This window comes from Phalacrocorax aristotelis, chromosome 2 (genome assembly GCF_949628215.1).
Source record: "Phalacrocorax aristotelis chromosome 2, bGulAri2.1, whole genome shotgun sequence".
In the NCBI taxonomy this organism is placed as follows: Eukaryota; Metazoa; Chordata; class Aves; order Suliformes; family Phalacrocoracidae; genus Phalacrocorax; species Phalacrocorax aristotelis.
The window spans coordinates 54,908,243-54,922,838 of NC_134277.1; the positions used below are offsets into that span (position 1 = coordinate 54,908,243).

The 14,596-nt window shown below is 41.9% G+C and overlaps 1 protein-coding gene across 6 annotated transcripts in view; it reads left to right on the forward strand.

Moving 5' to 3' along the window:
- Positions 1-14,596, forward strand: part of PDE1C (phosphodiesterase 1C) — a 346,739-nt gene that overhangs the window by 257,815 nt on the left and 74,328 nt on the right. For all 6 annotated transcript variants that reach the window (XM_075083627.1, XM_075083628.1, XM_075083631.1 and 3 more), the window contains exons 11-13: positions 9,191-9,292; positions 10,611-10,731; positions 13,792-13,873. In XM_075083627.1, the coding sequence (XP_074939728.1) occupies positions 9,191-9,292; positions 10,611-10,731; positions 13,792-13,873 (305 nt within the window). The remainder of the gene's footprint in view (positions 1-9,190; positions 9,293-10,610; positions 10,732-13,791; positions 13,874-14,596) is intronic.

The window sequence follows — 14,596 nt, forward strand, 5'->3', positions numbered from 1 at the left end:
CTGCAGAATAAAGGCCATTATCTGGATGTGCTCTAATACCAAAACATGGTGATTTTTGTGTGCTTTTGCTTTTGACAGCCAGTTTGAAATCCCATAGGCAAACATTTTGGAAGCACTGGAAACATCGGCTGGCTTCAGCAGGATCTGAGGTGTTGAGAAAAAAGCCAAGAACCCTAGAGTTTCCCAGACTAGCACTCAAAAATAGGACCCTCAGTATTGAAGGATGCTTTGGGAAACTATTAAAGCATGTCAAAATGTAACTTTTTTTTTTTTTTTTTAGACACACCAGATAAATCTCTCTCAGCAAAAGGCCTGAGTGTTGGGTTTTGGAAAGCAAATTCTTAAGTGCCTTTCTGAGCTGAGCTCTCTCTTGTTTTTTCACATTACTTGTAAGAGAAAATCTGATGGTCAGTGGATTTTGCAATCCTAGACATCTATGTGGGTTTTATCACTCTGTGGTATTCAGTCGTCTAGTTAGGAAGTGTATTTTCAGGAAAGAAATGCAGAAAATTAGAGCTACATTTTACTGTTGCAAACTAAATGGGCACAGTTTTTGTAAGGAAAGCAGGTGAGACTGAAAAAGATCTTCTGGGCTACAGTCAAAGAGAAAAGAGTTTAATGCTTACTAGTACTTAAACTTAAACATTCTCCATTTAAAAAAACTCTCTTGCATATTAAATATTTGAAAATCAGTTGAGTTGCCTTATTTCATGAATCCCATTTATGCAAGTCATCAACAAGTAAATGAAGTATAACAAAACCAGATCACAGTGAATTAAGAAAATAAACTGCAAAGTAAACAAATGCTTTCCAAGATACTGTTATAGGTGTCTTTTCTGGCACTGTATTTCATTGTTAATAATTTCCATGCACTTTATTGAAACAGAGTATGTTTAGTGCAAGCCCTTTACCATCAAGTACAGGATTAAAAAGGCATCTGGAAAATGTTTAGCTCCTTAACTCTGTATTGGAGTACATTTTTGGGAAGTAACCTTTAACGCAATACTTTGTCCATAAAGCTGCTTGGGGTTTTGTCCCTCAAATAATTCTGAGCCCTTCTTGTCAATCAATGTTATTCCTTTTGAGACTGCAGTGAGAAACCTTAAATGTTTTTTGACTGAAGATGACTTTGGTCAGAGCCTTCTTTTGTACATAATAGTGTGTGCACGGTTGCATAATCATACCCTTTTCTTGTAAAAGTATCTTTTGTAAAAAAAGGGGGGGTTTTTTGTTTTGGTTTTCTTTTGGGTTTTGGTAGGTTTTTTTCTTTTAAAAGCATTCAGGATGGGCACATGCGTATTCTGAGTGTTATACCTTTAGTGAGAATCAGCCATGGAAAATGTTGTCTTGGGTGGAGTGTTTTTCCTATCAGTTTCCATGAGAATAAAATACTGAGACTTCAATGGGACAAAGTGAACAAAATATCTCACTTCAGGAGGTCTTACATTTTGTTCCTAGCATAGGGGTTAAGCGATCTAGAATGGCCTTTTTCCTGTCCGTTTCCCATCAGTGCAAGGGGATGTGAGTCCTTCATTAGGATACTGCTCTAAGGTGGACGCTGATATGGAGCGAAGACACATCCACCAAAGTATCCAACACAATGATGTAATGTTCTCTGAGGCAAGAAAGGTAAACTCATGAAGTAATTATTCTGAAGAGGAAATACAGGCCAGATTGGTCAATGCAAAGCTTGAAAGTATTTAGATGTAAAATCAGCCAGAGTTTATCTCAGCAATCAGTAGTAAAGATGTTATAAAACTGTGCTTGCTCATGGGACTGTGCCAGGTACCATGTTTATACCTGAATCGTATGTAGGACATTGGTTAGAAAACAGAAAATCAAAGCTGTGACATTGGCCACATGATGAGTTATTATTCAGCATATGACAGTAATAAACCAAGAAACTCACTTCAGGTTTCCCGCTTCTCCAGTTGGTTTTCCTGACCCTGTTCCCTGACAACCTGCTCTCTCCACCTAGTTGCTCCTTTCCCTAATTCTGCAGGGGTTATTAAAAGGCAAATTCTCTTAGAATCTATTTTCAAATTTGGTAGTGCCTAACTTTTTCTCAGTGGTAGGTTATAGGTGTGAGTATGTGATGTCTCCCAAGCTCCTAGACTCTGGCCTTAGGGAAATGTATATTCTACTGTAAGAAAAAAACATCTGGAGGTATAATGAGAAATAGTAAAATCCTGAATTAGTCAGCCAAGCAGCACAACCAGGTCTATAAAAAAAACCTTTAAGTACACAAGGGATCTTCAGTTGAGGGGGCTTGCAAGAAACCCCATTCCCAAACCCTAGCAGAGCCATAATACTCTCAGTAGGGACCACTTCAATATAATTTTATTTTTGTTGCTACAAGCAGTGATCTAGAAGAGGATGAATGAGAAAGCCAAGCTCAGTTTTTCACTCTGCCACAGATCTCCTGGGTGATTCTGCCAACTCACTTCTGTTGGAATTCGTTTCCCCTAATGTGAAGAAGCAAATTGTCTAAGCTTTCTTCTTACTTCAGGGAGCAAGGCAATACCTCCAAAGGACAATTCATTCCACTTCTCTGAGGATGACAAGAGCCATCTGGAGCCTCAGATGGAGATGCTTCTCTGGATCAGCCTCTGGAGGTGCAGATCTCCATCCAGTCTCTACAGCAAAACCAGCTGAACTGGCTTACACAGAAACGTACAGACAGCTAGAGTGTGACAATAGTGACAGGAATGGATGGAAGGCTTCAACAGAAATACTTAGCACAAAATATGATTCCACAGTGGTTGTCAAGACAAACAACAGAAATGCATTTGAAGATGGACTAGAGAAATTGAAGGCAGATGCAGAGTGCTGGTCAGCCATTACAGTTAGGGTTCAGCCGGTGGCTCAGAGAGTTGTTTGAGGCTCTTACTGCAGCTTCTGCCTTCTTGAACACGCCCTAATTGTTCCAAGCTCTGTAATAGGGAACTGTGAAGAAAAAAGATGAGGGAAACCATGGTTGCATGTGACTCAGCCCTAGCAAATTCCAGCACTGTTTCCAATGCCTTACCTTAGATGGGCTGTACGAAATCCCCATAAAAGTTGGCAGTCAACATCACTCATGGCAATACTTGTGTCCCCTGCTGTATGTTGATGGCGCCTTTTCCTGTGCAGCTCAGTGAGAAACCTGAAGAAATGCTGCTGCCAGTGTGTAGTGTGTGATGGAGCATAGGACAGAGAGGTGCAAGCTAAGAAGGCATAGCACAGCTCCTGCCCTGTCCTTTAGGCCAGTTTCAACAACTGTCGAGCTGCTTACGCTCGGGAGCAACCTTTTGTGCCTATGGTCTGCGTTCTGCAGTCCCTTAATTGCCACAATAACGTTGATTTCAATTCTGAGGGCAGACCTGGCTGCAACTCTGCGAGGAGTAAAATGCTCAAGTGCCCTCTCTGAACGTGTCCTGAGTCTCCTGTGTTGAATGTAAACTGTACCTGTGAACTGCAATGTTTACTAAAGACATATTTGGAAGGCTCCAGGCCATGTCTGTCTCAAGATCTGATCCAGACTGCCAGATTCTGATTACAGTTCAATCAGTTGCTCCTGATTGTGTCCGAAGTAAATAGGAATTAGGTCAGATTTGCAACTAATCCAGATGCATCCTCAAAACCTGCTGTGAGATCCTAAATTGGTCACTGCACCTTTTAGGGCTGTTAGTTAATGAGAATGCACTGAACACTGTAGCCAGTAAAAATCATACCACATTGAGTTATAATGCGAATTGCATTATAACACTGAGCAAATGGATCCCATTTTTCTCCACACATTTGAAGAAGGGCAGTTTTCCCTTGGGGGCTACTCTGCTCCAGAAAATGAGCGGTTGGAAAGAGCTGCCCAAGTGCAGCAGCCCTTCTGCCTGCGTATGTTTGGAATGGCCTTATTCCGCCTTGCTCCTTCGTGGTCCGTCAGCAATTTAGCTGCAACTCGTGTGAATGAAGGAGGGCTATTTCATTCTAGCCCAAGTTTCCACGGTGCTGAATGGGGTTTTGTATTCTGTCTCTGAGCACAATCAAGCTAGGCAAGTGTTAAAAAAGAGAGGAGTGGAAGGACGTGAAAATAGTTGAGTAAGTGATGCAACAGGTTGGACTTTTTTGCTGTAAGAGGGCAATAGGTGATGTAGCGGATAAAAAGGCAACACCACCACTCCCCAAACTAAACCCCCACAAAGCGAACCAAACCAAACCAAAGAGCCCCCATGTTTTTACTTAAGTAGAGAGCAAACTTGACGTGGAGTGCTTGAGGTGCACCAAGACTATCAGTTTTCTGTGTTCCCCAGTTTGCTGCAAGCCCTGGGCCCCAGTAACCTGTGCTGGATACCTGCCAGTGTGCTCCATGGCTCCACGTGGGAGCAAACCAAACAGTGCTGTTGATTGGAAACCAAGGTGTAAATACCTCTGAATACCAAAAGTAGCAATAGTGAAGTGTATGTGGGAGATAAACAGGGTGATTATCTATGTGGTATTGGGTCATGAAAACAACATCATGTTTTGGAAAGAGCACCAGTGAGACCCAGCCCTGAGCCTTCTCTTCTGCCAGCTGCACAGCAGCAGTTCCCTCAGCCTGCCCTTGTCTGCCATGTACCCTGGCCCCTCACCATTTCACGGGTGCTGGGCTGGGCCCGCGTGACATGTTTCAGTGTCTTTGCTGTGCTGGAGGGACCAGAACAACACACAGGAGTCCGTGTGCAGCCTCAAAAGTGCCAAATGAGAGAGGAGAGCATTTTTTGGTTTTGAAATTGGCTTTTCTTGTCTTTTTATTTGGGTTTTATTGTTTTGTATTATTGTTTTACTTGTTTATTGGCCAATCTTGCCAAAGCAGCTGAGCGAGAGCTAGCTGAGGATGGCCACCCCCACTGGCTTTCTCATCCTCAGACTGAACAAATGTCACCTCCAGGCCCCAATAGCCTTGGTGGTGCTCCAGGGGAGTCCAACAGGTTCCAGTGGTCTCCAGTGGTGTCCATAGCTCTCTGATGATCTCCAGCAGTGTCTGTTGGTCTCCGACGCTCTCCGATGATCTCTGGGAGTCTCCACTGGAAAGCAACAGAAACCACTGGAGACTACCTGAGACCACTGGACACCAGTGGAGATCATCGGAGAGTGTTGATCTCCAGTGGTGTCCGTTCATCTCCGTCAGTCTCCGATGATCTCCGGGGGTCTGCATCACTCTCTGGGGGTCTCCAGCGGTGTCCAATGGTCTCTGGTGGTCTGCGTCACTTTCTGGGGGTCTCCAGTGGTGTCCAGTGATCTCTGGCAGTATCTGGTGGTCTCTAGCAGGCTCCAAGGGACTCCCCCTGGTGCTGTGATGCTGCCAGCCAGGAAATGGCAGCCCCTCTCCTGGAGGTGGGGTTTTCAGTGTGAGGATGGGAAGGCCCATGGGGGATTGCTGTCCCCCACTAGTTCTTGCCTCAGCTACCAGTTTGGAGGTTGAAAGTGAAGCCAGAGCCACCCTGGCATTGCACAGAGAATAGCTGCAGATCAGTTGTGACTCTTGACAAGCACGCAGGACTGCAGGCTCTTCAGGGGAGTGCTTAGGGTGAAGGGTGTGTAGGTACTTCTCCACCACCAGTTGATTCCCTTGTACCGTAAGGAGTGTAAAAACTGTTGACAGCATGACATCAGTTAAGGAGTCAAGGGAGGCGTTTTTCATTCCACCACAATGCCTCAGTGACAAACAGTCTGCAAACAGAAACCTTGCTGACTGTTGCTGAAAGAAGGAAAATTAAGCCGGCTCTGACGGTGTTTCTGGTGAGGGCTTGCTTTACCTGTGCTGCCAGGGTGACCGCAGATCCCAACGTGCCCCTTTTTCTTGTGCCGTTTCAGTTGTCTCCTTTCATGGCTTGTATAGCTCTGGAAGGTAATACCAACTTCTAAATTATCTGCTGATGTCATGAGGGAACGTGTCATCTCTCTGCTATTTAATAGTTTCCTTGGTCCATTTGGCTCATGCTTTTTTTGTCAAGGCTGCTCTGCAGACGATGTCTTTGGAGGATCATTTTTCTCTTCTTTGGGTAAGATTTTTTACTAGCTCTCAGGTAAGAGAGAGATGGTGCAAGTGGGGAGGAAGTACTGGCGAGCACTGTCATTTTCATGTCATGAAAACCAGTCTGGATGATGCAGGTCTCAGGACACCTTGTCTGTATTCATACCATACTTGTTGCCATGATGGTGCATGACCAGGAATAAAACAGGAGATAGGTTTATCTCTTAATGGTCAATGGAGGGCAAATTGCGTCTAGGATATTTCCTTGGCCTGAGCTGATAGGCAAGTTGTCTTGATTGGAAAAAGTTCTGATATGACCTTGCTTGTGAATACTTAGCACGATGTAGCTGTGACTCACTCTCTGGAGATGAACTCAAGGGCGTGTCTGCCTCTATCAGCTTGCTGTAGCCGATAGATTGTAGAGATATAAGCGTCCTCACTTTTTCATTAGATTGCATTTTTTCTCCTTTTCTTGGGTACAATTTTAGGTTACCTATTTTTTAAAGACTGGGATAATTTGTCTTGAGTCAAGTGATTTAATAAATCACTCAGGACAATTACAATTTGAGTGAGTTAATTTGGTTCTACGTGAACTTCTTCCTGAACACAAAACTGGGTTTCAGTCATGGGGAATAAAGGACAAGAAGATATTGCAGAACTAACAGGGGGACCTTTGACTGTCTAATTCCATTGGTAACCCTGGCAGTGAGAGCTGAATTTGTCAGTATCTTCACCATATGTCAAAAATAATAACATTTATAAAGCCTATGTGTTCAGTGCTATACTTTTGCAGAGTTTCACAGCAATGTGTAGGCATTTGAAAGTAGTGCAGCCTCTTCTCTTGCTTCATTTCTTCTCTGAGATTGTAAAATCTGTTTTCTTAAAAATAAATAAAAGGAAGCTATTTCAGTTGATGTTCTTTTCCCCTGCTTTTCTGTACTGTGCTTTTCCCATACAAAGGTGTTAGCCCAGGTGAAAGCCAAATCCCTTTGAAAGTATGTCATGGAAAACATTAACAGGCTTTTGTGCATTATTACCATCATTAAATATAGTCCAGTGATACCTCAGTGGAAACACCTCTTGCAAAGTGTTTCTGGGGGGTACTCAGCCAGGTGTGCTGGTTTTGGCTGGGATAGAGTTAATTTTCTTCGTAGTAGCTACTGTGGGGCTACATTTTGGATTTGTGCTGGAAGCAGTGCTATGCAGCATGCAGACTGCAGAACCATAATGTGTTGTGTAGACTTAGAAGACAATTGCAGAAACTAAGTGCTGAAGCTGGTCAGAGCAAAAAGTGACAGCTGTGTGTATCCCAGGCTCCAACCTGACTGAGCTGCAAAAGCAAGGAGATGGTAAAATTTCTATCTTCAGTTCTCTCTGTGAAGTGTTTCAGCCTTCTCTCAACCTGGCAACAAATGCACAAGCCTGTTGTCCTTTAGCGTATGTCTTTTGAGATTTTCTGTCATGCGTCACCCATGTCCAGTAAATTGTTTAGGTCCACACACCTTTCCAAGTCCCCTGCTACTGTGCTGCCTGATGCTGGAAGCGACAAATAAGAACCCTTCAGTATTGAAATGCTTTCTTTCTGAATGTCTCTGAAGTATTCTTCCTCTCAGTTTCAGAGGAAACAATGTTCCTAAATATGTGCAGAGGTCAGAGAATGTGCATGTCCCAGATTTACATCTCTAAAAGGGAAACCAGAATTTGTGTGCTTGTGAGCGTATGTGCATGCTGGCACTGAAGTCAGTGACTCATTCGCCGGAGCTGAGCCCTTTGCTTTTGCATCCCTGCTGCAATAAGCTATGCACAAAGTATCCCATGCAGACTGTTACGATGGAGTTGCACTCCAGAGGATGTAGTGAATTGTCTGCTGTTTCCCAGGAATAATCCCAAGCACTAATTGTTCCCACAGCTTAGCTTCTAAAAGTTTGTTTCTATGCATTCAGGTTCTCCCCTCCTGCCTCTCTTGCTTGTATTGACAGAGATGTCTGTGATGCTGGGAACAAACCAGACCAGGGAACTGACCAGGACTGGCAAAAAAAAAAAAGAGATCCAAAATAATTTAAAACAAGTTTGTTTTCAAGTACCATGTAATCATCTTGAATGCTGTTGGATATGCAGGTGGTTGTACATAAGTGTGGGGAGGAGGAGGTGGGCATACTGGGGGAAGAGTGAGGCCAGCTGATGCTGTCTTAACGTGTGTGCAGAACTCCTGGCAGGGAGGCCTCATTATGTGCCACCCATGGGATGGAGAAGCACAGCAGCCTTGGCTGTCTACACAGTGGTGGCCTGGGGCTGGAACTTGAGCACAGCCACCAGAGGCAAAAGAGACATGCTCAAAATAGACCATGTCCTTCATGAAACATTCATGAAAAGAAGAATGGTAACTTTTATTTTTAAATGAAAGCTGACCCATTTCTGAATCTCCCAAATCCTGAGCTGGTATGATAACCTTGTGCTGTTCTTCCTCTGTTAGCCTGTGGATAGCTGAACTGAGAGAAAAAGAAAATAAATTTGTATTGTGTGCTAGATCAGAATGTTCTGGTATTTTAAAATCTCTGGGACATTCATATTATCTTCAAAGAAATTTCAACTGGATCCTAAACAAGTTTGCTTAACAAAAATTCATGCAGGAATAGTCTGAATTAATAATATCAGGGAAGTAATGCAGGTTCTCAAAGGTCTTCACTCCATATATGCATCATATATAGTAGGAGATTTTTTTTAACATGCTGTTTTTCCTTTAATAATATGACTAAGCTTTCAACATAGGCATGAACAAGTTTTAGTCAATTGGATAGAGATTCAGATTCAAAAGTTTACCTGATACATGCTGAGGCTTTAAACAGTCTTTTTACATCCTTCTAAGAATGCCCTATAAAAGAAATCCATTTAAGAGGTTTGTTCTTAATTGAAAAAGGAATACTGATACTAATGCACTCTTTTAAAAACATCTAGAATTTCTTTTAGTAAGGATTAGCCACGTAGCTTAATTTGCAGCCTTCCCACTCCTGTGTTTGTGTAGAAAATCATTCATCCTCTTCCCCATCCCTGAAAGAGAGATAATGGAAAGACTGACATACAAAGGCAGAAGTGCTGTCAATAATTTGCAGATAGATAACAAAAGAAACGGGAGTGTGTCTGATGCTGGGTTTTGTGTTTTTCTTTCCTTGCTCCTCTCATCATGATGCCATCCAAAAGGGAATTCAGAGCTCTAGTGATTGAGATGGTGTTGGCCACCGATATGTCCTGTCACTTCCAGCAAATCAAAGCCATGAAGAATGCTTTGCAGCAGCCAGAAGGGTGAGTCACTTCACGACACTGTGCAGTGAGGGGCTGCATTTCAGCTGGTTCTTTGCCATTGCGTTTGACTTCAAAAGCACCTCTCTAGAGGCGCTCGCTCTCTTTAATGTCCACATCGATCCTTTCTGCTGTTGAATTTTGAATGAATTCACTTAGGAGTGGACTGGCACCCCCCTATATACACATCTCTAGTCTGTGCTAATGGACGAAAGCTTGCAAAGGTCACCATGTCGGGATAAGCCTCCCTGCGCATTTCCCTTTGAATATCAGGTAACATCAAGGACATGATCCAGCTGAGTGACTTCTACAACTTGAGTATGACTCAAGGTTATAAGATCTGCAGAACACAACTTACGCATTGTCCTTCTGCAGATGGTATCAGCTGCCACCTCTGCAAGGGGCCTGCTCCATGACCAGAGGATGGATGAAAAGAACTTGACTGAGGGAAGGGGTAGGAGATAACAGATGGAGCGGTATGGGGAAGGCCTTTTCTTCTTCCCAGTATGCCACTGGGAGCTGTAATATTTTGTCCACAGCTCTTCCCATAAAATTCCTTTTTTCACTGCAGAAAGCTCTGAGTGATGGTCATTTTTTCACCCTGGACACAGGTCTGTCCAGAGCCTCCCAGAATTATACGTGTATCAGACCAGAGTGTTGCTAGCTGCTTGGTCCTCTCAGAAACTACAACTCTTCCAATGATTTCAGTCAGTCAAAAGCTGGAATTAAAAACTAAGACTACCCAACCCAAGAAAGCATTATTTACTGGGTTCTTGGGCTAGCCTTTCACATTATGGTTTTAAGAAATTGACAGCCCTTTTTGTTCTGTGGAACCGGATGCAAGGATCACCTTCTGACCTCACACTAGTTTTCTAACAGTAAAACATTTATCAGTTACTGTGTAGACTCACCAGTGCCCCTGAGATCAGATCCTGACTGTTTACTACAGTAAGATGGTAGGGACTAACTTATCTTTTGAGCTGCATAAAATGCAGCCCAGCTGAAATGGGGGACACAGCAGCTCTTGTGTGCACAGCAGCAGCTTGTCTGCCTGCTTGTGCACACAAGCAAATCTGGAAAGGAGCAAGGCCGAGCAAAGTTTCTTTTTGCACTTCTTAATGTCTCTGTTACAACAGGAGTGGTGTATGTTTGAGAGATTAGGCCATCTTTCATAGTTGTCTGATTTTATGAACATAGAATTAATTCCATTAATATCCTGGCCAAAGATTCTAATGACCTCATTTCCCTGCTTAGGTGAGATTTTAGTCATTCTCCACTGCAAGAGCAGATAACTAATTTGTCTGATCCTTTGGGTTTTCAGAATTGACAAGCCGAAAGCCTTATCACTGTTGTTGCATACAGCAGATATCAGTCATCCAGCCAAGGCCTGGGATCTCCATCATCGCTGGACCATGTCTCTGCTAGAGGAGTTCTTCAGACAGGTAAAGCTAGGGAAGTTCCTCTGCATTTCTGCAGCACAGAGGGACACTGTAGGATTGGACAAGGAAGTAGGAAAATATGAACACAGATCTTTTCCTCCTTCTCTGATTTTCTCAAGAACCTCCTAAATGATATGAAGCTTTCTCATCTGGCACCAGTAGCACTGGTTGTTATGCGTCTTGGGGAAGTTAGTGTCCGATACACTGCCTATAGATACAGATGTTATCTATAGTTATAGATGTTATCTGCGTACTAGAAATTCTAATTTGGGAAGCTAACACATGTTTCAAAGTAGCAAAATATGAAATATGCGATGTTCTGCTTAGGTGTAGAACACAGATTTAGGCAGCTGTATAGAACTGTACTTATGTTGTTGGGGTATATGTGAAAAATGCATTACCCTTACTTTAGATGAAGTGAACTGATATAGTTTATAGCTCACAGTGGACTGCCTGTTGACAGACCCACAAATCTAGACAAATCATTAAGCTCCGTTTGATAGCTGTCAGCTCCCCAAGTGACTAATTAAAAGCATTTAAAGAGCTGCCTTAAAAAAAAAAAAAAAAGTAAACAGAGCACTTAGGAGTGTTTAGGATACTTTTCACCAATATGAATTACTAAACTGAGCAGAAAATTAAGTGTTTAATTTCCCTCCAAAGTTCAATAACTTAATGTTTTGGAGTAAATCTGAATGCAAAAAAGAAAAAATATATTACAATTTTTAAAAAGTTTTGACAATTGTTTAAAATGGCATCTGTTTTTAAAGGCATTGTGGGAATCCCTTTGTAATAAGGACATTGCAAGAATTTGATTTGAAGTGAATTTTTTAATTTGTTTATCAAACCAAGAATGTGTTTACTAGGCGGAAGCAGGTCAATCATACCTGCAGCTGTCTCTGTGTTGTCACACAGGAGGCTCATGAAGTAGGATGATTTTTACATACTTTTTAGGGAAAACTCTGTGCATGTTTATGCTTTTCTAGCTCAAAATTATACTAAATGTGTTAAAATACACCACTGCTGAATCCCCCTAAAGACTTGTGAGGGAATTAAGGTTAGCTAGATATGAGACCACAAAAAGCCCAAGTTTTGATCTGTTTTACACATGTAATGAAGGCAAAATTATTATTTTATGTTTCCATATGAATAATTTAATTTCAGCCAACAAATCCTACCTTAGTTTTGAATGACAAATGCCTCCACTTTTAGATAAAGCTTTATGTAAAGCTTGTATTATAGTTCCAAATTCAGATGCAGGATTAATTTCCTCTTCAGAAAAACCCTTAAGCTTACCATGAAGCATAGACTTGTGTACATTGAAGTTATTTAATACTAGATCAATAAATACATCCCTACCTGACAGCAGAACAAGACCACACACTCTTCTCACAAGCTGAGAAGTACCACTAGCCAGAGGGGACCATCGTGATAAGAAACTGGGCTGGCCTCAGATTAGGTATTTATTTCCTTATGTTCTTCACATTCAGACACTCTCCTCTCCTTTCTGTTATGTGCTCTGCTGAGCCATAAAGTCTGACTTAACCTACACCAGTACAGGTCCCCAGCCCTATTGGTTTCCAAGTATTTTGTGATGCAGCACAGTCTTCCTACACTCAGTAACCATGCTGTAGGTGTGAAAGATGCTTCAGAGTACAATACTCGTTGTTTACATTCAGCAGCTACGGTGAGCATCTCTTAAAGCAAACGTGTTGCATCAATTTATTTGTTTTACTAATGCACTTTAGCTAGCCATGACGGAGCTGCCCAAACAGCTTAGAAGAAGTCAACTATGTTTCTGAGTAGTCAAAAGGGCAGTCGGGTTCCTTCCTGAAGAGAATTAGGCACTGGGGTTTTTAAGAGGCATAAGGAGTAAGAGAAGAATGATGATTAGGTAAGAGCTGGCACTGAGAGATGTTTCTCCTGAGAGATACAGCAGACATAGTAAAGTAACGTCACTTGGAAATATTTCTGTGTTTGGTTTTTGTTTTACCCTGGTATTTGTATATCAGACTCCTAACATAAAACAGAATTGTTCTGCAATAGAAGAATAGAAGAATATTGCTGCTTGTTGATCCACCCAAAACTCTAACAGGACTTGTGCCCCCATTTCACGTACGTTATATTAACAAAAAGAATTCAGCTCTTCTTATGCCTACAGGAGTTTTTTGCTGATTAGTTTGCTGGCTATTTTAGCTTCCATTTGACATTAGTCAGAACACTGGCAAGAAGTTCAGCACAGTTAAAGTGAGCTGCTGATTTAAGGAATTGATTCTGTAGTATAGTTAACAGGCTATTTAAATTTGAATGCTCAGTGGGGAGTATTGCAACTATGTCATCCTATAGATCTTCTCAGCATAAAGCAAGATGTTACAGAGTGACTGAACCAAGTTCAAGGGCTTTTTGAGAATATGCAGCTTGAAAGACTGGAAAAAAAATGGGGTTATAACACCTGATCTTCTGCACCATCTTGTGATGTTATAAAAGGACTTTCAGTTCTGAGGGATGGAAAGTGTGTCTGGACTTCTGTACTTAAGCACTTACATAAAATGTTGACAATGCCAGTGTTTCCTTTGGAAGAAAAAAGTAATCTACATCTGTCCACCAATGACCTGTTAATTTTTAATCTGAAAGACTAAAATAAATACGCAAAGAAGTGCAAGCCCAGAAAAATCAGTCCTGACACTGATGTTTTCTCTTGAAAGGTTTGCTGTGAGAACTGAGTTCTGCTGAGTTCTCTGGGGAACTGCTATGAGAAGTGTTCTTGTGCTCAAGTGGATTTTTAGTTGGTGCATAGAAGTACCAAGCAGGCAGGGAAAGCTCTGAAGAGAGATTCACTGGGATCAAGATGCTTAATTTACCAGCTTGTGTTCAGACTACAACTTTTCCAGCCAGACTCAATTTTTCCTGAAGTTATGTTAAAAAAACCCCAAACAAACAAACAAACCCAAAAGAAAAACTTAATTAAAGAAGGTAAAATGAGAGACTTTTACAGTCATGACCTAAGATATCAAAGTGCAATATGTTTTGTCTTTTTCTTATTTCTTCTCAATTTTGTTTCTCCAGGGTGACAAAGAAGCAGAACTAGGGCTTCCCTTCTCTCCACTCTGTGATCGCAAGTCTACTATGGTTGCTCAGTCTCAAATAGGTATGTCCCTTTTGGTGCATGCAAAGTAGCATCTTACAACTTACTCCTCCCTGCAAGGCTAAGATCATGGTGATCTCTCATTGTCTGGAGCTATGCTAAAGAGAGGAATAGACCACAATGGCATTATTTTCCCCAGATCAAAAATTCAGAACTGAGGAGCCATTGAACTTATGGTGGTGGTTCCATGCAGTAACCAAGTTACCTCTGATGTGTCTGCAAAGATGACTACAGTGCCTGGTTATGACGCTACTCCGTAGTTTTCTGAGCTGAGAAGATGAGGCACGCATGGCCTCACAGAAGTAGTAGAAGGATGAGGCAGCAAGCCTGGTATTTGGTGAGAAAACAAGAGGGGCTAAGTGAAGTAAAACTGTTCAGGAGGCTGGGAGCAAAAAAGGACAACAGAAATAGTGGATTTGTGGGTGGATTTTTATACCTAGGAAGTAAGTGAAGTAGACAGAAGAATGTGATCTAACCACAACTGGAGAATGGGGTTCCAAATGGAATAACAAAAGAAAGATAACGCGGACCCTAAAAATGAGGCAACTGAGTCCAGAAGCAGAAAGAGAGAGAATGTATTAAAGGAAAACAAACAAAAAACATGAAGTATGAAATTTCAAAGAACAAGACAAAGATATCCCTGAACCCAGGGAAGTTCAGATTCATATCTGTGACCAAGAGCTGTTTCTGTTTAAAATTATTTCATTGTTCCTATTAGGCAAGCCA